The sequence below is a fragment of the Oryzias latipes genome, chromosome 12 (genome assembly GCF_002234675.1).
Source record: "Oryzias latipes chromosome 12, ASM223467v1".
NCBI classification, from domain to species: domain Eukaryota; kingdom Metazoa; phylum Chordata; class Actinopteri; order Beloniformes; family Adrianichthyidae; genus Oryzias; species Oryzias latipes.
Window position 1 is genome coordinate 124025 of NC_019870.2, and position 20004 is coordinate 144028.

The window sequence follows — 20004 nt, forward strand, 5'->3', positions numbered from 1 at the left end:
TGTGTCAGACCAGATCCTGCTGCTTTAGACCAGATCCTGTGTCAGACCAGAGTCTGCTGCTTCAGACCAGATCCTGCTGCTTCAGACCAGATCCTGTGTTAGACCAGATCCTGTGTCAGACCAGATCCTGTGTCAGACCAGATCCTGCTGCTTCAGACCAGATCCTGTTGCTTCAGACCAGATCCTGTGTTAGACCAGATCCTGTGTCAGACCAGATCCTGTGTCAGACCAGATCCTGCTGCTTCAGACCAGATCCTGTGTCAGACCAGATCCTGCTGCTTCAGACCAGATCCTGTGTCAGACCATATCCTGCTGCTTCAGACCAGATCCTGCTGCTTTAGACCAAATCTTGCTGCTTCAGACCAGATCCTGTGTCAGACCAGAGTCTGTGTCAGACCAGATCCTGCTGCTTCAGACCAGATCCTGTGTTAGACCAGATCCTGTGTCAGACCAGATCCTGTGTCAGACCAGATCCTGCTGCTTCAGACCAGATCCTGTTGCTTCAGACCAGATCCTGTGTTAGACCAGATCCTGTGTCAGACCAGATCCTGTGTCAGACCAGATCCTGCTGCTTCAGACCAGATCCTGTGTCAGACCAGATCTTGCTGCTTCAGACCAGATCCTGTGTCAGACCAGATCCTGCTGCTTTAGACCAGATCCTGTGTTAGACCAGATCCTGTGTCAGACCAGATCCTGTGTCAGACCAGATCCTGCTGCTTCAGACCAGATCCTGTGTTAGACCAGATCCTGTGTCAGACCAGATCCTGTGTCAGACCAGATCCTGCTGCTTCAGACCAGATCCTGTTGCTTCAGACCAGATCCTGTGTTAGACCAGATCCTGTGTCAGACCAGATCCTGTGTCAGACCAGATCCTGCTGCTTCAGACCAGATCCTGCTGCTTCAGACCAGATCCTGTTGCTTCAGACCAGATCCTGTGTTAGACCAGATCCTGTGTCATACCAGATCCTGTGTCAGACCGTCTGTCTGGAGCATCTTCATCATTTCACAGTCAGATTTAAACCACGTGTGTAGAGTCCACCTTCAGAAAACAAAGTCTGTACATGAAGGACTTTCTCTCCGAACCGGAACAAGAAACTGTTGTTCCGCAGATCAAAATATGAGTCTGAAGGTGGATTCAGACCGGAGCCATTTGATCCACTTACAGTGAACCAGAGTTCGTTCCCCGATAATCCAGAACAAATATTCAGGCTGAAAACACCAAGTGGACCAAGAACCGCTCTCAGACCCATCTTTGGAGGTGGTCTCGGTTCGTTTCCAATCGGACTGATATTTGGTTCGTCTGAATACAATCCTTCCTCGGAGCGGAACAACTGGACCAAAACAAAAGGTTAGGAATGAAGCGGCAGATGAGCTGCGGACTCATATAAAGCAACGATTGTTGTTTTATCAAAGAGAGAGAGAAAAAAAAAAGAGTCCAGCTGTTTATTAGCTAGAACGTTTATTTGAACACAGCTGGAAACGCTTTTCTGGTTCTCGTTACGCGGGACCGCTGTGACGTCATCCTAAAAGCTAAATTGTCTTAAAAACAATGACATAACACAACAACGATGAGACAGCATTGAAATGTGGTCGGATGAATGAATGGAGGCTCATTACAACAACTTAGAACGTGACGCTGTTTTCCCACAATCTATATGTCCCAAACATTTCCCATCATGCTTCAGCTGAGGAGCGCTGGAGGCTTTTGAAAACATGGGTTTCAGGATTTATGTCTCACAGGTGAACAACAGACCCACAGGTGACCCCACACTCAGTCTGACTTTCACAGCCAGTACAGGAAATCTCTAGCATTACCTGTCCAGGTGTATGTGTAAAACATGATGCACAGGGACACACAAACCACTTATTTAAGTTAAGACATTTAAAATAACAGCATGAATTTAAATTTGTCACTTTCAATATAAATTCACTTGAACATTTCAGTAAATTTTCTGAATATCTACAGTAATCAGCAGGTAAGCCGTTCTCCTATGACATCACACGCCAGACTGCGGCTCCATCAACCCGATGACTGATCATGTGACTGGCTGGCCAGACTTCGATTGGTTGTCAGAAGGCTTGACATGAAGTTGGGCACCTGCAGGCCGGTTGTGACCGCGATGGCTCCACACCACAACTGCAACACAGAGAAGGTCACAGTCATCCTCCGTTCTCCTGCCGTCATTCCTGAACCTCTTCAGAACCTTCCAGAAGAACCAAAATGGTGCCGTTTAGATGAAAGTACATAGAAGACGATAGTTTAACCAGTTTTCGCTTCACTGATCAAATCCTTACAATAAATCTTTCTGTAGACTCGGAGTGCTTGTAGAAACCAGCTGCTATGGCCCGGACTGTAGCATTCTTCTTATTGCATCAGTGATGCATCTCCTCTCCTTCCACACCTCACTGGGGTCATGGTGGAGCAGCCTTCTCTCCAGGTTCCTCCTATGCTCTGCCCGCGTTTCAGTGCCCACCTGAGCTCACCTGAGCCTCGTATCCCCGTCCCTGAATGGCTGCTTCTCCTGTTCAGGAGCGCCTTGATGTCAGCAGTGATTTAGGGCAAAACAGCGTTTTAGGATCACAGTAACCAAACAGTCTCGTATGTAATCTGTAGAAGGTCATCAGTGATGACATCAGATTGGATCCTGAACCTGCAGATTCTTGGAATTGGATTTCTAAATAAATGTCCAACAGTCGGTTTCTTTGAGTCCTGGGCCCAGGTAAGGAGCACCTGATGAGGCCTGTGGGTCAGGAGGGGCCGTCTATGTGTCATGGCGGCTTTAGATGCCCCCCCCCCCCTCGTCTGACCTCCTACATCAGGGGTGGGCAGACTACGGCCCGCGGTCTGGATCTGGCCCGCCTCCATGTTTGGTCCAGCCCTCTGAACAATATCAGAGACCCATATTTATTTATTTAATCTGGCCACACGATCAAGACGTGACATTACCCCCCCCCCCCCCCCCCCCTGCAGTCTGAGCTCCAACCTGAAAGCCTCTCAAATCTCTGTCAAACAGAACTGAAGACAGTCTTTCCTTTCTACGTCACAGTTCATCTTTCCCGGTTTAAATCATTCTTTCTGAGCGATTATGCTGCTTTTTTTAAACAGCACCCTGTTCTGTGTCCTGATTGGCTGAAGACCCTGTCAATCAATCTCCTCAGTGCCGTGTCTCCTGTTCAGAAACACGGAGTTCTTCAGATCAGATCTTTGTTTTCATTCTAAGATCCTGGATCTAATTTCTATGAAGGTTTGAGAATTTAAACAAGAGAAAAGTGTTTTTATGCAGTGAGGAGTTTTCCTGCCATAAACGTCTGGAATCATTCTCTGTGGATTTCACTGATTATATTTAGAACGTAACTCCTGCAATAGACGAGGAACTCTGTTCTGGTGAAAAGGTAACAGAAATATGATTAGCTGCAGCAGAAGACACAGAAATGAGCTTTTTCAGTGTCAGTGGATGAGAAACAGACGTGCAGAACACAGAACAGCTGCACAAACAGACGTGAGGAGCTCAAAGTCTCTGCAAAATTATGACGGCAGAGGATCCACTATTTATTGGTTTTTATGTATCAGTTTATTTTCCTGAATTTTTGTCAATCATAGTGTTATCATAATCATAGTTTTATTTCATAAATAATGTTATTTATTTCATTAAAAGGATCATGAATGAATGAAACTTTATTCATATATCACTTTATAACTCCTTGAAGGAACCAAAGGGCTTCACAATAAAAAATGATCTCAAATGGGAACAAAAGTTTTAAACTAAAAACTCTAGAATATTCGGTTTTGGAATATCATTTTCAATATAAATGTTTTCATCTACATTCCATGTTTTTCATTCTCCCTCCACACATCTGCTCCTGGTCCGGCCCTTCTATCCAATTTTAGAACCCAATGTGGCCCCCAGTTAGAATAATTGCCCCCCCCTGTCCTACATTCATGGATTCTGCTGGACAGTCATCTCAAAGCTGCGGTTCTCGCTGCTGCTGCTGAATGAATGATTCAACAGAGTGGGGGGCAGCCAGTGGCGGTTTTTGATATGGGCGATGTGGGCGGTCGCCCAGGGCGGCACTTCATAGGGGGCGGCATTTGCCGTGCCTGAGGCGTTACACCTAATGTGCTACATACTATATTCAAAGAGGAAGCTTGGAGCTTTTAATTTGAAATTGCTTCAGCAGCCGACACTTAATGCTTTCAAATTGACACATCAGACTCTTAAGAATGTCTTCGTCCTATTTGCTCTTCACACTTATGGTGCAAAAAAAAAAAAAAAAAAAAAAAGAATACCTCAGAGTGAAACAACGTAAAACAGGCACATGAAAAGGAATTAGGCAGAACAAACATCCGTGCTCAACCCAATTTCGAAAAAAGCAGGCAATGGAGATTATTTCCCACAATTCTTTGCTCCGACACAGCAGGCCCGATGCGCACGTGACCACCGCCCTCTGCTGCAAGATGCTTGCGGCCACACCTCTTTGCGGTCCTCTTTGTTCTTTGGAACATAAGTCAAAAAACTCGAGAGGGGGCCGCAACTCGCCGGTGGCTGGCTGAATCACACTAACAGGTGATTGGGAGTCTTTTTCTATCTGACAATCAACTCTGGGCCGCAGCTGCGCCTGTCGTCATGGAGACGGAGCCGCGTGTGTCAGAGGGAAGGGGAGGGGGAGGGGTGGTGCGGGCAGACCATTTTTTATGGATTGAGTTTTTTTGGAGGATTTCTGCTGTTGGTGTTGCACAAATTTAGGGAAATGCCAAATATTTTTGGAGTAATTCCACTGATGAGTTCTAAGATTTAGTCTTTAATGTTTTATAAGACCTAAACATATTAATCACAATAAGGTTTTTTTTAGATCTAATCCCTCTGTTATGTTTCACAAAGACACACACAGGACGTCACACATTAAGAAATTATTGCTAAAAATGAAGCAGGAGTCCAGCTCTAAAAAAAAATTCTCTAATTTCTTATTAATATTTCCAGGCTTTCTTTGCTTTTTGTCCTGCAGCATGTTCATATTTGTATAATTTTGACAGAATATATTTATATGGAGAACAAAATATTACAACTTATTTAAGGTTTAACTTGTGTTCCTGTTTTTATTCATATTTATGTTCAAAAAGTTCAGTTTAAAAGGTTTAAAAGTTTAGCTTTAGTGTGTTCAGTAAATGTTTATCTTCTTCGGCCCAAAACCTTAAGCATGTTTTTAACTTAGGCCCCCTGTGTGACTGAGTTTGACCCCTGCTGTAATGCGAGTCTAGAAAAGTCATGCATTTTTTGTGTAAAATGGCTAAATAGAAGATAGGGAAAAAAACAGGATGTTGTTGTCAAATTTTGTATATGTGCGGGGGGGGGGGGGGGTGTTACTCGCCCAGGGAGTAAGTCAGTGTAGAACCGCCACTGGGGGCAGCAGAGGCGGAGCTCTGGTGTGGTACTCACAGTGAAGGCTGGAACGATCGGCTGGTTGAACTTTGTCTTGAAAGCATGAAGAAGACAAAGTCGCTGGACGTCGACAAAGAGAAGATCTCCTGAAACACAAAGACAGGTGCGGTGAGAAGGAGGCGGTCCTTACCAAATGCCGCCCTCTATTACTGAATCAGACTCTGACCCCACATGTTTCTCAAAAGACCACGGGGGAGGGGCTAGTCTCAGGAGGAAGTAACTCCTTCTTTCCTTATAAAATGAAGCAGTTACTTCAGTCACCGCCGTTTTCTTTTGCTCCACTTCCTGTTTTTAGCGGAGCCTACAGCCGGCCGAACGTGCTCTGGTCACAGAGCTCGTACCATGACAGCCATATTCCTGCTGTGCAGAACCCGGTCAGTCCGGTTCCGGGTTCTGTAAGTCTGGTCTGTGATGTCCATCTAGAGTTTTTTTTTTTTTTATATAACTTTATTTATTGAACTTTTTCTGTATTAAACAGACATACAGAGTGTAAAATGAAATGTAAAAAAAGGCAATGTGTAAAAATAAACACTCAAATGTCAACCCGTCCCACCCACCCCCGTCAACAACCCCAAGAGGCCAAGTCACACACAAAATAAATAAATAAATAAATAAAAATAAATTAAAAAAAATATATATAAATAAAAACACAAACCACTTGGGCTTTTAAAAAATAAGAAATATGTCCAAAAAAAAAAAAAAAAAAACTTAACTAAATAAAATAAAGAAAGGGTACTTAAATACGTAGTAATAAGTGAGAAAACCAGGGTAACAGCAGTGGCTTTTTGTTGCACTGGTGCTCAGTCAGCCTCCAGATTGTGAGGAAATGTCAAGGAGTCCACATATTGTAGGAAAGGGCTCCAGGTCTCATGAAACACCCTGAGTGAGCCATGAAGTGAGTACCTAAGCCTCTCAAGTTTGAGATTGTAAAGCACCTCGCGGACCCAGCGGACATGCGAAGGGGGACGGGGGAGCTTCCAGTTCAGCAGGACCAGCCTGCGTGCTAATAGGGTGGTAAATGCAACGGCCCGCTTTAGTGCACTCGGCGTGTCTGAAGTTGGGGGGAGACCAAATATTGCCGACATGGGATTTGGTGTGACGGTGTGTCTGTAAGCCCTCGTTAGTGTATCAAATACATCTGTCCAAAGAGCTGCGATCACTGGGCATGACCAAAACATATGGGCATGATTGGCAGGAGAGAGATGACATCTGCTGCAGGCATCGCTAATAGAAGGATAGATTTTGGCCAGTCTGGCATTGGTGTAATGGACCCTGTAAACAATCTTGCATTGAATCAATCTATGGCAGGCGCAAATAGAGGACAAATGGACAAGAGACAATGCCGACCTCCATTGTTGTTCCGTCATGTTAAGGTTCAGACTGTCTTCCCACGCAGTTTTGACAGTATCGGACGGCTTTGAGGATGCTGTCCAAATTGACTTGTAAACGCTTGAAATGCATCCATTAACAAAAGGGTCTTTGGAGAGAAGAACATCCAGAAGAGTTTCTGGTGGGCGATTTGGAAAATGAGGAAACAGTTTTTTAACATAGTCCCTGATCTGGAAGAAACGGAAGAGATGCTGATTCGGGAGGGCATATTTCTTTGACAATTGTTCAAATGAGGAAAAGACATTGTTAGTGTATAAGTCAGAGATTGATTTAATCCCATTCCTGTGCCATAGTTTGAAGGACAGATCTGTTTTGGACGGATCGAATCTGCAGTTTTTGTAGACTGATGTGAGGACTGTAGAATTTATAAGGCCGAAATGTCCATCTAGAGTTTTACGCCGGATGTCCTTCCTGACACAACGCTGTATTTTTTCTGGGCTGGGGACCGGCACAGGGAGACCCAGACCCGGCCCCCTTGTGGTGACATGTAGTGTGAAGGGTCTCGCAAAAGGACCCACTGAATGAAGCTCATCATGCCCCCTGGGAATCAAACCCTGGTTTCCCTGGTGCCAGTCCTACACGTAGCAAACTGGGCTGTCCAGCCGCTACTGTTGGTAATAATGAGTTAAACATCTGAAGAACCACTTAGAACCTGAAAGGACCGGTTCTCCAGAAAGAGAACAGAGAGATGGTTCTGGTACCGCTGTCGTAGTCGCAGTAAATCCCGATCCTCTGCGGCAGCGGCCAGTCCAGTGACCTCGCTCGGTTGTTGTGCTTGGCGGCGAGCGTGGACTGCAGCCATTGGCTGGCAGACAGACACCAGGAGGCGGCGCTCTTCCCTAGTTGCTCAAAGCGGCCCAGGCTGCCCCGGTAGGCCACGCCCACACTGAATGATTTCCAATCAGCCAAGGGGCGGAGCTCCCAATAGTGGCAGCCACTGTTCACCTCGTGGTCACCTTGGAGACAAAAGACAAACATTACTTTCAAAATAAAAGCACAAGTGAGATGCAGCAGTGTGACAAATTTTGATTGCCAAATTAAAAGTCTGTTGTTCATAGAACAGAAACTGTAGTTTGCAACTCAAAGTCAAATCTCTGTAATTCCATCCATCCATCCTCTTAACCCGCTGTGTCTCTAAGGGTCACGGGGTCACCGTCCCGGCTACTGCTATGCGAAGGCGGCGTTCACTCGGACGGGTCTGTACGTAAATCTACGTCCTTCTTCACACCCATGACTGCAGACTGTGGCAGAGTGGCCAAACGTTCAGCCAGAGCAGGAACCAAACCTGTGATTCCCAATCAGAGGTCGGCCGTTCCACCTGTGCGCCGTGGCCACGAGCTAGCAGTGAGTAAAGTGTGTCAGTGGTACCCAGCACAGTGTAGGCCTCCCCGGCAAAGCGATCGCGTCCGGCCCGAACTCCGGCTGTCTTGCTGGGCGACGGCGTGGAGCTCCTGCCGGAGAAGAAAGCGTGAGAACACAGACGCCGTCCAACGCCACCATTCAGCCAAAGGTATGGATCAAAGCAAATGACCACAACGCTGAATGAAAATGTGCATTTTTCAGAGAAACAAACAGAACGAAGGCAGACAAAAAAATTCACACACTCTTCACAGAGATGGTTCTGAATGACCACAGGCTTCCTCTGAAAAGACGCTGAGGAAAGAAAACACGTCAGTGGGATGCCAGCTGTGCGTGGGGTGGGATGACACATGAAGAGTGAGGCAGTTGCTAGGCAACCATTCAGAGCGGACAGTTTCTACCTGGAGGTGTTGAAGCGGACGCTGAAGGAAAGCTGAGGATCAGCAGAGAAACAGCTGTTACTGCTGCAGACGTGCACATCACACGTGCACATCAGCCACACATGACATCACTGCTCAACGCTAGCTCATGTTAGCTCCGTGGTCATCTAAGCAGGATACGAGCAGCCGCAAGTAGGCGGGACTAACAGCCCTGACAGCTCAGGCAACTGACTTCATTCAACTGTCACCTATCAATCAAAAGGTCACTCTAAAGGGGATTTAAGGTATGAAAGGAGGTCAAAGAGACTCTGATCAAACAGGCCCCCCAGTGGTTACTTGACAAACTGCAGCTGCCTTCATGGAAGCTGCTTCGTCTCGTCAGCACACCTGTGCAGGTAGGAGGAGAGCAAAGGCCCAAGCAGTGACTGAACCTGGAACTGGTCTGATGGCGACGACCCCCCCCCCCGTGTCAGGAGAACATCAGCATCCTCACCTGCTTTTGTTCTCTTTGCTTCTGAGACGAGGGTCGTGACCTCTGACCCCTTGCGGCTCCCAGGTGACTGTATCGCCGTGAACCCTGAGGTCGGCGTGCGCCGTGGCCTCGTCGAAGCCAAAGCAGAATGCTGTGAAAAAGTGAATTGACTGACGCAGAGACAGGAGGCGGAGCTAGAGAAGCTGCTTTCTGCTCGGGGTGATCAGGAAGGAAGGGAAGCAGCTGGATTCTGTCACACGTTTGCTTACCTCTGGTTTCCATGGCAACCGGCTCGGAGAATTCTCCAGCTGCTGCTTTGTTTCTGGCTCGAACTCGAACGACGACAAACTGTGAGTCGAACTTTAGACCTAAGAGATTTGTCGTCAAAGACTCGTATCAGCTGTTTGGGTCCAGAGGACCAGATCAGACTCTGCTCTGGCGCCGCTCCGCTGTGAGACCGCTCACCTGAGATGGTGACCTGCGCCTCTGTGATATCACACAGCCGTTCCCAGCATGCTCCTCCCAGCGAGCTGCCATGGTTGGTCTTCCGGTACTCCACTTCGTAACAAATCGGTCTGCAGCCGTCTGCGCCGCTGTCTGCCTCCACCAGAGGGCGCCACGCCACGTGGATAGCGTTGTCCTGGACGCTGCAGCTGCAGACGTCGATCTCAGGCGCTCTGGGGACTGAGTCAGAGGTGCACAGGTGAAAATCACCTGATGCTGGGTTGTCAAGGAAACCATAGACATAGTCCAAAGGAGATAGTGGAGAACCAAAACGCAGAACTTCAACCCGGGACAACAAAACTGTAGACCACAGAACCAGAACCTCCGTCCTCCCCTGGAACTGCGTGAACAGGAACCTGGTGAACACTGTCTAGAACGTGACCAATGAAAGCAGCAGCTCTGACCTGGCAGGAAGTGAAGTTTGTGAAGCCCCTCCCTCTCAGCGCTGAAGTCCACTGCAAACTGGGACATGCTCTCTGAGACGGATGGCCGGGTGGTCAGCCGGAACGCCGGAGCCATCGTCACTCTAGTCACAACAAGAGGCGGAGTTAAAATAAAAGCGGGCGGGGTTAGAATGTTAGGAGGAGGGGGATTAGCAGACCTTAAGCAGGAGTTAGGAATGTTGGTGAAAGACAACACAGAAAAAGAACAACAGAGGCAGGACAGAGAAGACACAACAACAACACAAAGAGAAGACAACAGAAAGTCGTACCGTTCTTTGATGTGTTTGGCAGCCTGAAAGACAAACAACCCTGAGTGTTTGTCATGTTTGTGGTTCTGGCGTTTTCTGAGGGAGGCCTACCGTCAGGAACTCGTCCTCCTTCGAAATGTTCAGCGTCTGATTTGCAAACTCGAGGAGGTCGTCACACGACTGCAAAGCACACGCCCCTTCAGACAGCTGCCGCTGAAATCACACGCAGACTTTAGAAAGGACCTGGGAGCACACAGGACACTGAAGCACAGCCTGGTTTCAAACCTTAAGCTCCGCCTTCTTTCTCTGCTCCTCCTTTTTGATGATTTCATGTAGCTGAGCTCCTCTTTCTTCCAAGGCAGCCCGTAGCTGTTCAAGCTCCGCCTCCAGCTCCACGATCACCTTGCTGGACTCCTCCTGAATGCAATTCACTGGTTACAGGCGGGGCGGCATGGGTGGTTAAATGGATGGATGGATGGATGATGGATGGATGGATGAAGAGATAAGGTTATGGGTGGGTGGATGTTTCCTAAATGTGATCTGCTGCTGGGTTGAGGGGCAGTTAAAGGGTTAAAGCGCCTTTCAATGAGAGCAAAGCTTCTTTTAAATAACAAAGTTCAGTGAGTTCAGAGGGGAAGAGGAACGGTATATTCAGAATGATCCGACTGCATCTGATTGGATCAGATTCTGTGACCTAAACTGGATCCAGGACATCTTAAGGCCCGTTCACACCGGGACGAATTTCGCCGGCGATTTTCGCCGACGTTTAACGCCTCGTGACTAAACAAAGGGCACCAATGAGAGTGTGCACACCGACGCGAAAAAACGCCACGCGTCAAAGCGTCAAAAAAAAAAAGAAACGCCTCGGGTTTGTTTTTTTTTTCGACGTTTTGCGTCGAAATCTATTCGACCAATGAGAATGGCGCTTTTGCACACGTGTCTGGAGCTTCTGAAGTTACAGTAAAACACCACTTGGGGGCGCTCAAACACAAAACTGCCTTGCTGAGCACACATACCAGCGAAGAAGATAGACGCCGAGTTGCATCTACACAGCCGCGAAGAAATAATGACGGACATTCTAAAATATCCCCGAACCAAGCACCAGTTGGAGCTACTGGAAATATTCATGTTTTCTTTGTATTATTCTGACAAGCGTGTAAATACTTGCTCTCTTCTTCTGATTGAAAAGCGACTTTAAGAAGCGTAAAGTTGCGCAGCGCCACCTTGTGTACAGGAGTATTTCTGTTTACATTAAGCGCCATCTAATGTCAGGGAATGAAATTTCATGTTCGCTCGGCTCATCGTCAGCGAAAATCGCCTGGGTGTGAACACAAAAAACGTGGCGAAAAACGCCTGGCGAATATTCGTCCCGGTGTGTACGGGCCTTTAGACTTAGAGAGAAATACTTGTACAGAATCTACCATGTCTCATTCGAAATGGTATTTTTCTAGATCGACTATCAATTTTTTTTTTTAAACACATTTCTAATGATTTACATTAATTCAATTCTGGCTCAGATGGATCTGGTTGGATGAATCGATGAATCATTATTTTCCAAAAGGAACTCAGACTTTGACAGAACCTGGTCTTTACAGAGTCTGGGGGTTTGATTTTAACGTCAGAGGGCACAGTGGGGCGGGTGGAGACGAGGATGGAGGTTATGGAACCAACTTCCCATCCAGCCTGTTTGGGGCTTTAAAGTTGTCTTTTTAAAGATAAATGATGATTATTGCGTTGATCAGTTTCAGTTTCTGAACCGAGAAAATCAAACGACATTTGAAGAATAAAATTCCAGGTCATGCAAATGCACCTGTGGCCCCTCCCCTCACCTGCAGGCCACTCAAAGAGCTACTGAGGGAATCCAGGAAGTGCTTAAGCTCCTCCTTCTTGTTGGCAAGTGTACTGATGATGCGGCGCAGAGCTTCCTGTTAAACACATAAAGACATGAAGAACATGTGAACCCAACCAGAACCAACCCATTAAGAACCTTCTAGACGGGTGTGGTTCTGAGGTCAACGCGTTGATGTTTCTGATTGGTTGATGGATGTTGATGGAGACAAAATCTAAAGGAAGAGAACCTCAGATGTTAGGACCTGCAATGAAGTTCTCGGTGGGATCTGGAAAAAGAACAAATGGCGGTCGAATGCTGCTTCATTCTAGAAAAGGGTACGCAAAACTGCATAAACAAGAGCGTTCTGCGTCTGGAATCCCAACCCAGGAAGGAACCTCAGGGAGGTCCTCGCAGGATCCTCCCACTGCAGCGCTCGTCAGGTGCAGCAGTTTTTGTGTCTACTGAAAGAAAACATCAAAGAGAAATATCCCAACCAGCCTAAAGTTGATACTAAAATGAAGAAAACATTTGTCTAATCCAAGTCACAGATTCTATTCCTCACTGGGATTTCCCATCCTGATAGTCCGATGGTTCCCTCCGATAGTCCGATGGTTCCCTCCGATAGTCAGATTGTTCTCTCTGATAGTCTAATGCAGTGCTTCTCAAATAGTGGGGCGCGAAGCGATGCCAGGGGGGGCGCGCGGTGGTGGCGGTTTTAGGCACAGGTAATACGGGCAATTGGCCAGTGCGCAAATTTAACGTGGGGGCGGTGGTGACAGCGTCTCAGTGCTTGGAAAAATATCTGCTCCACTATTGGGTTCCTATTGTCTGTTCTATCACAGAGTTTGTAACAGCCTGAAACCTTTGAATCCCCGTCCCTGCAGCTGCTCCCGTCTGGTCCCGTCTCGTGTCACATGCGGCTGCGTGAGTGAGAACGAAAGGGGAGGGGTGGTGTGGGCTCTGACTGCCAGGTAACACGGGGCACGCGGAGGAGAGCTGCCTGTTGCCCAACACCCGGATCATGGTGCATTTAGATTCCTCAGTTCATTCTAATAATCTCATTCTTTATGAACTATTGTAGACATTTTGATGACGTATCTTTATTTTCCATCAATGTTTTCTTTGTCTGCCTGTGGTTTAGTTGGTGTCAGACAGACATAAAGACAGCAGGTAATGCAGGAAAACAGCTGCACTTTATGAGATCAGAAATAAACAATCCATCATTTAAAAAAAATCAGAACTAAGCCTGCACAATATGCCGCAAATTTATCGTTATCGCAATATCAAGCTGTGCAATATGCATATCGCAAAAGACAGCAAATTTGCAATAAATGGTTACCTTAGATGTGGCCAAACAATCTTATGGCAGCTTGAAGTGTTTAATGGATTGAAAGAATCCCTTTCTGCATTTGACCAATCAGATGGACCCTTTCACGTTGTTAACTGATCGGATGGCGCCCTATTATGTTGTATGTTCGCGTCCTATGTCAACAAGGGTCATTTGTAGTATAATTTTTAAGCTGTTGTAATGGAATGGGAATAATATTTTTGGTTGTTTTGCTAATTGTTTATATACCGCAAATTATATCGTTTTCACAATATTAATCACTGATATCGCATATCGCGAGTTTACTTCATATCGTGCAGCCCTAATCAGAACAATGTTTTTTTTCTATTACTTAAGACTAAAAACGTTAAATATATTTGTGCTGTTACTGTTTCAGATAAATTTACATTTAATATTATTTATTGATTGAATTATTTTTCTCAGCATCAAATGGTTCAGTTGGTCAAAATGTTTCTAGTTTAAATTAGGAATGACAGATTTTTTTTATTTCAGGCACTTTAATCTTTTCTGTTTTAGACTAGAACAGTGGCTAAATAAAGTTAATATTTGTTGAAAGTGGATTTATGTTGATTTTTTCTTTTGTTAATGTTAAACGATACAATTTTAGCGAGTACATATGTGTGTGTGTGTGTGTGTGGGGGGGGGGGGGGGACATTTTCTTTTTCCTAGGGGGGGCCTGGCAAAAAATAATTGAGAAGCACTGGTCTAACGGTACCCTGTGATAGTTCGATGGTTCTCTCTGATAGTCTAATGGTTCCCTCTGATAGTCCGATGGTTCTCTGTGATAGTTTGATGGTTCCCTCTGATAGTCCGATGGTTCTCTGTGATAGTCAAATGGTTCCCTCTGATAGTTTGATGGTTCCCTCTGATGGTTCCCTCTGATAATCCGATGGTTCTCTGTGATAGTCTGATGGTTCCCTCTGATAGTTTGATGGTTCTCTCTGATAGTTCTCTCTGATAGTCCGATGGTTCTCTCTGATAGTCTGATGGTTCCCTCTGATAGTTTGATGGTTCTCTCTGATAGTCTAATGGTTCCCTCTGATAGTTTGATGGTTCTTTCTGATAGTCTGATGGTTCCCTCTGATAGTTTGATGGTTCTCTCTGATAGTCTAATGGTTCCCTCTGACATTAAGATGGTTCTCTCTGATAGTCTAATGGTTCCCTCTGATAGTTTGATGGTTCCCTCTGATAGTTTGATGGTTCTCTGTGATAGTCTGATGGTTCCCTCTGATAGTTTGATGGTTCTCTCTGATAGTTCTCTCTGGTAGTCCGATGGTTCTCTCTGATAGTCTGATGCTTCACTCTGATAGTTTGATGGTTCTCTCTGATAGTCTGATGGTTCCCTCTGATAGTTTGATGGTTCTCTCTGATAGTCTAATGGTTCCCTCTGATAGTTTGATGTTTCCCTCTGATAGTTCCCTCTGATAGTTTGATGGTTCTCTCTGATAGTCTAATGGTTCCCTCTGATATTCTCATGGTTCTCTCTGATGGTCTAATGGTTCCCTCTGACATTTAGATGGTTCTCTCTGATAGTCTGATGGTTCTCTCTGATAGTTTGATGGTTCTCTGTGATAGTCTAATGGTTCCCTCTGATAGTTTGATGGTTCTCTCTGATAGTTTAATGGTTCCCTCTGATAGTTTGATGGTTCCCTCTGATAGTTCCCTCTGATAGTCCGATGGTTCTCTGTGATAGTCAAATGGTTCCCTCTGATAGTTTGATGGTTCCCTCTGATGGTTCCCTCTGATAATCCGATGGTTCTCTGTGATAGTCTGATGGTTCCCTCTGATAGTTTGATGGTTCTCTCTGATAGTTCTCTCTGATAGTCCGATGGTTCTCTCTGATAGTCTGATGGTTCCCTCTGATAATTTGATGGTTCTCTCTGATAGTCTAATGGTTCCCTCTGATAGTTTGATGGTTCTTTCTGATAGTCTGATGGTTCCCTCTGATAGTTTGATGGTTCTCTCTGATAGTCTAATGGTTCCCTCTGACATTAAGATGGTTCTCTCTGATAGTCTAATGGTTCCCTCTGATAGTTTGATGGTTCCCTCTGATAGTTCCCTCTGATAATCCGATGGTTCTCTGTGATAGTCTGATGGTTCCCTCTGATAGTTTGATGGTTCTCTCTGATAGTTCTCTCTGGTAGTCCGATGGTTCTCTCTGATAGTCTGATGCTTCACTCTGATAGTTTGATGGTTCTCTCTGATAGTCTAATGGTTCCCTCTGATAGTTTGATGGTTCTCTCTGATAGTCTGATGGTTCCCTCTGATAGTTTGATGGTTCTCTCTGATAGTCTAATGGTTCCCTCTGATAGTTTGATGGTTCCCTCTGATAGTTCCCTCTGATAGTTTGATGGTTCTCTCTGATAGTCTAATGGTTCCCTGTGATATTCTCATGGTTCTCTCTGATGGTCTAATGGTTCCCTCTGACATTTAGATGGTTCTCTCTGATAGTCTGATGGTTCTCTCTGATAGTTTGATGGTTCCCTCTGATAGTTCCCTCTGATAGTCCGATGGTTCTCTGTGATAGTCTAATGGTTCCCTCTGACATTTAGATGGTTCTCTCTGATAGTCTGATGGTTCTCTCTGATAGTTTGATGGTTTTCTGTGATAGTCTAATGGTTCCCTCTGATAGTTTGATGGTTCTCTCTGATAGTTTAATGGTTCCCTCTGATAGTTTGATGGTTCCCTCTGATAGTTCCCTCTGATAGTCCGATGGTTCTCTGTGATAGTCAAATGGTTCCCTCTGATAGTTTGATGGTTCCCTCTGATGGTTCCCTCTGATAATCCGATGGTTCTCTGTGATAGTCTGATGGTTCCCTCTGATAGTTTGATGGTTCTCTCTGATAGTTTGATGGTTCTCTCTGATAGTTCTCTCTGATAGTTTGATGGTTCTCTCTGATAGTCTAATGGTTCCCTCTGACATTAAGATGGTTCTCTCTGATAGTCTAATGGTTCCCTCTGATAGTTTGATGGTTCCCTCTGATAGTTCCCTCTGATAATCCGATGGTTCTCTGTGATAGTCTGATGGTTCCCTCTGATAGTTTGATGGTTCTCTCTGATAGTTCTCTCTGGTAGTCCGATGGTTCTCTCTGATAGTCTGATGCTTCACTCTGATAGTTTGATGGTTCTCTCTGATAGTCTAATGGTTCCCTCTGATAGTTTGATGGTTTCTCTCTCTGATAGTCTGATGGTTCCCTCTGATAGTTTGATGGTTCTCTCTGATAGTCTAATGGTTCCCTCTGATAGTTTGATGGTTCCCTCTGATAGTTCCCTCTGATAGTTTGATGGTTCTCTCTGATAGTCTAATGGTTCCCTCTGATATTCTCATGGTTCTCTCTGATGGTGTAATGGTTCCCTCTGACATTTAGATGGTTCTGTCTGATAGTCTGATGGTTCTCTTTGATAGTTTGATGGTTCTCTGTGATAGTCTAATGGTTCCCTCTGATAGTTTGATGGTTCTCTCTGATAGTTTAATGGTTCCCTCTGATAGTTTGATGGTTCCCTCTGATAGTTCCCTCTGATAGTCCGATGGTTCTCTGTGATAGTCTAATGGTTCCCTCTGACATTTAGATGGTTCTCTCTGATAGTCTAATGGTTCCCTCTGATAGTTTGATGGTTCCCTCTGATAGTTCCCTCTGATAGTCCGATGGTTATCTGTGATAGTCTAATGGTTCCCTCTGATAGTTTGATGGTTATCTCTGATAGTCTGATGGTTCCCTCTGATAGTTTGATGGTTCTCTCTGATAGTCTAATGGTTCCCTCTCTGATAGTTTGATGGTTCTCTCTGATAGTCTGATTGTTCCCTCTGATAGTTTGATGGTTCTCTCTGATAGTCTCATGGTTCCCTCTGATAGTCTGATGGTTCTCTCTGATGGTCTAATGGTTCCCTCTGATAGTTTGATGGTTCCCTCTGATAGTCCGATGGTTCTCTGTGATAGTCTAATGGTTCCCTCTGACATTTAGATGGTTCTCTCTGATAGTCTGATGGTTCTCTCTGATAGTTTGATGGTTCTCTGTGATAGTCTGATGGTTCCCTCTGATAGTTTGATGGTTCTCTCTGATAGTCTAATGGTTCCCTCTGATAGTTTGATGGTTCCCTCTGATAGTTCCCTCTGATAGTCCGATGGTTCTATGTGATAGTTTGATGGTTCCCTCTGATAGTTTGATGGTTCTCTCTGATAGTTCTCTCTGATAGTCCGATGGTTCTCTGTGATAGTATGATGGTTCTCTCTGATAGTCTGATGGTTCCCTCTGATAGTTTGATGGTTCTCTCTGATAGTCTAATGGTTCCCTCTGATAGTTTGATGGTTCTCTCTGATAGTCTGATGGTTCCCTCTGATAGTTTAATGGTTCCCTCTGATAGTCTGATGGTTCTCTGTGATAGTCTAATGGTTCCCTCTGATAGCTTGATGGTTCCCTCTGATAGTTCCCTCTGATAGGCCGATGGTTCTCTGTGATAGTCTAATGGTTCCCTCTGACATTTAGATGGTTCTCTCTGATAGTCTGATGGTTCTCTCTGATAGTTTGATGGTTCCCTGTGATAGTCTAATGGTTCCCTCTGATAGTTTGATGGTTCCCTCTGATAGTTCTCTCTGATAGTCCGATGGTTCTCTGTGATAGTCCGATGGTTCCCTCTGATAGTCCAATAGTTCTCTCTGATAGTCTAATGGTTCCCTTTGACAGTTCGATGGTTCTCTCTGATAGTCCGATGGTTCCCTCTGATATCCTGGTTTTGAGCCTTGGAACACCTGGCAAAGGTGAGGGACGGTGCCCTTCTGCGTGTTCCTAAGGAGTACGGTTCTGTTGTGATAGCATCAATGACAAAACACCTTCTAATGTCACCTGTGGAACTGCCAGCCATGACATCAGCTGCCTCTATTTTGACGCGCGTCACATTTACTTCCTGACGCCTTGGTGGTTTTGCAAACACCAACGTTTTTCTAGAAATCATTCTTTGCCATTTCATGGAAAACATAGAGGTGCGAGTAGCTTGCGTTTAGATGTTTTGGAGAGCTCTGCAGAGGTGCCGGCGAGCACGCCGCCGTGTCTGGGTTCACCATTTCCTCCTCTTGATTCAGTCCTTTGGACCCTCAGGGTTAAACCCCCAACTCCTGAGGAAGATGCTTGTTTACATAACCAGATGCTCTGGACGTTCTGCTACAAAAGTCGGTTTTTACATCAATTCGTCCTAAACTGTTCAACGATGAGGTCATCATTGTAAACATTGCTTATTGAACCAGAGAAAGAAATTTGAAAAGAAGGTGGAATTTAACAAACAAACATTTATTATTTCCATTTTTCATTCATCATCTAATCCGTATTTTTCCTTTCAGGGTCACAGGGCTGCTGGAGGCTTTCCCGTCCACCTGTGGGTGAAGGCAGGGACATCCTGCACAGGTCGCCAGTCTGTCACAGGATTTCCATTTTTGTTCTGATTAATATGCTGAGAAAATTCCAAAACTATTTTTTGTTCTAATGTTAATGGAATAAAAATACGACACGATGTGCAGGTCCGGGTTAACCCTTGGCAGGTGCTGAAATAGCTGAGCAGAACAGGCAGTGACGTCATAGACGTACTGCAGTCAGTGGCTGGTTCTGATGACGTCAGAACACTGTGCAGTTCTTCATCGTCGATCAGAATTGTTGTTTGTCCTCAGTAATAATGACGGACAGACAGAAATCTCCTAACTGGATCCTGGCCGTTAAACTACCCCTCCCTCTGCCCGGGAACGAGCCCTGTTACCATGGTAACCCGCGCGTTCAGCTGATTCGGCAGCTCCCAGGCCTACTGGACCGGAGGATAGCGGGCCGGACGGGCTTCTCGATCCAGTTCAGTTATCGATCATCGGACTCACCTTCTGGGTGTCCATCACTTGACGGAGGGTGCGCTGTGATCCACCGGAAGTGAATAAGCGCGTCTTCTCACTTCCTGTGGATATTTTTGCATTAAGGAACAGAAGTGGGATGTTCTTCTGAATCAGAGAACATCTTTATGAACGTGTGGAAAACACCAAAGGAAGAAAAAAAAATCCTGTGGGAACTGATCAAAGAGCACCCGCCATGTGTCACGTGACTTCTCCCAGCCTCACCTGTCGGCAGTAATCCAGCCCTTAATACGGAGCCGTAAGCAGGTTTCATCGGAACCCGGATGGATCAGAGTCTCTGCACGTCGTCTGTCCTCCACACAGCAGGATCCAGTTTCTCCTGGACCGTCATGTCTGCAGGTTAACCATCTGCAGTTTCTCATGAACAAGAACCGTCCGTGGTAGAGGTGGGCCAACAGCATTGACTAAGAACTGAACTGAGTGCCGCCCCCCCCCCCCCCCCCCCCCCCCCGGGGTTCCAAACAGGAAGTGGCTCCAAGAAGCCAAAATCCCACAGAGTTCTGGAGAAATAAGCAGCTGTTCCTCCGTCATCCTGTTGGTCAGAAGAACTGTTCTTTTTTTAATCTTCTTAATAATCCTCATTTTTTTCAGGATATTTTTTCCTGTAGTTCAAGGTCTAAACTGACCAATCAGATGCCTGAATAAAAGTAGGTGGAGCCTGCGGGCCTACATTCAAACCGTTTGTCAGATTTTGTGTAAACGGCTTT

At 45.7% G+C, this 20004-nt stretch overlaps 1 protein-coding gene across 4 annotated transcripts; it reads right to left on the reverse strand.

Annotated features, from left to right (window-relative positions):
• Window positions 1–1440: 1440 nt before the first annotated feature.
• Window positions 1441–19696, reverse strand: LOC101162928 (FSD1-like protein). Of its 4 annotated transcripts, none has more exons than XR_002874303.1 (15): window positions 19502–19696; window positions 19268–19341; window positions 12063–12158; window positions 10519–10650; window positions 10345–10446; window positions 10255–10277; window positions 9947–10068; window positions 9504–9722; window positions 9308–9406; window positions 9060–9189; window positions 8196–8278; window positions 7529–7783; window positions 5436–5524; window positions 2296–2536; window positions 2021–2137 (listed from the first exon to the last, which is right to left on the reverse strand). XR_002874303.1 is itself a non-coding variant. In XM_023960897.1 (14 exons), exons 1-14 carry the CDS (start codon window positions 19548–19550, stop codon window positions 2021–2023), a joined length of 1590 nt encoding a protein of 529 aa, XP_023816665.1. In that variant the 5' UTR covers window positions 19551–19696; the 3' UTR covers window positions 1441–2020. The 4 variants fall into 4 exon arrangements, 2 of the variants coding, with proteins under 2 accessions (XP_023816665.1, XP_023816666.1); XR_002874302.1 differs by having other exon boundaries at window positions 2091–2204; XM_023960897.1 differs by lacking the exon at window positions 2296–2536 and having other exon boundaries at window positions 1441–2137.
• Between the last annotated feature and the right edge of the window lie 308 nt (window positions 19697–20004).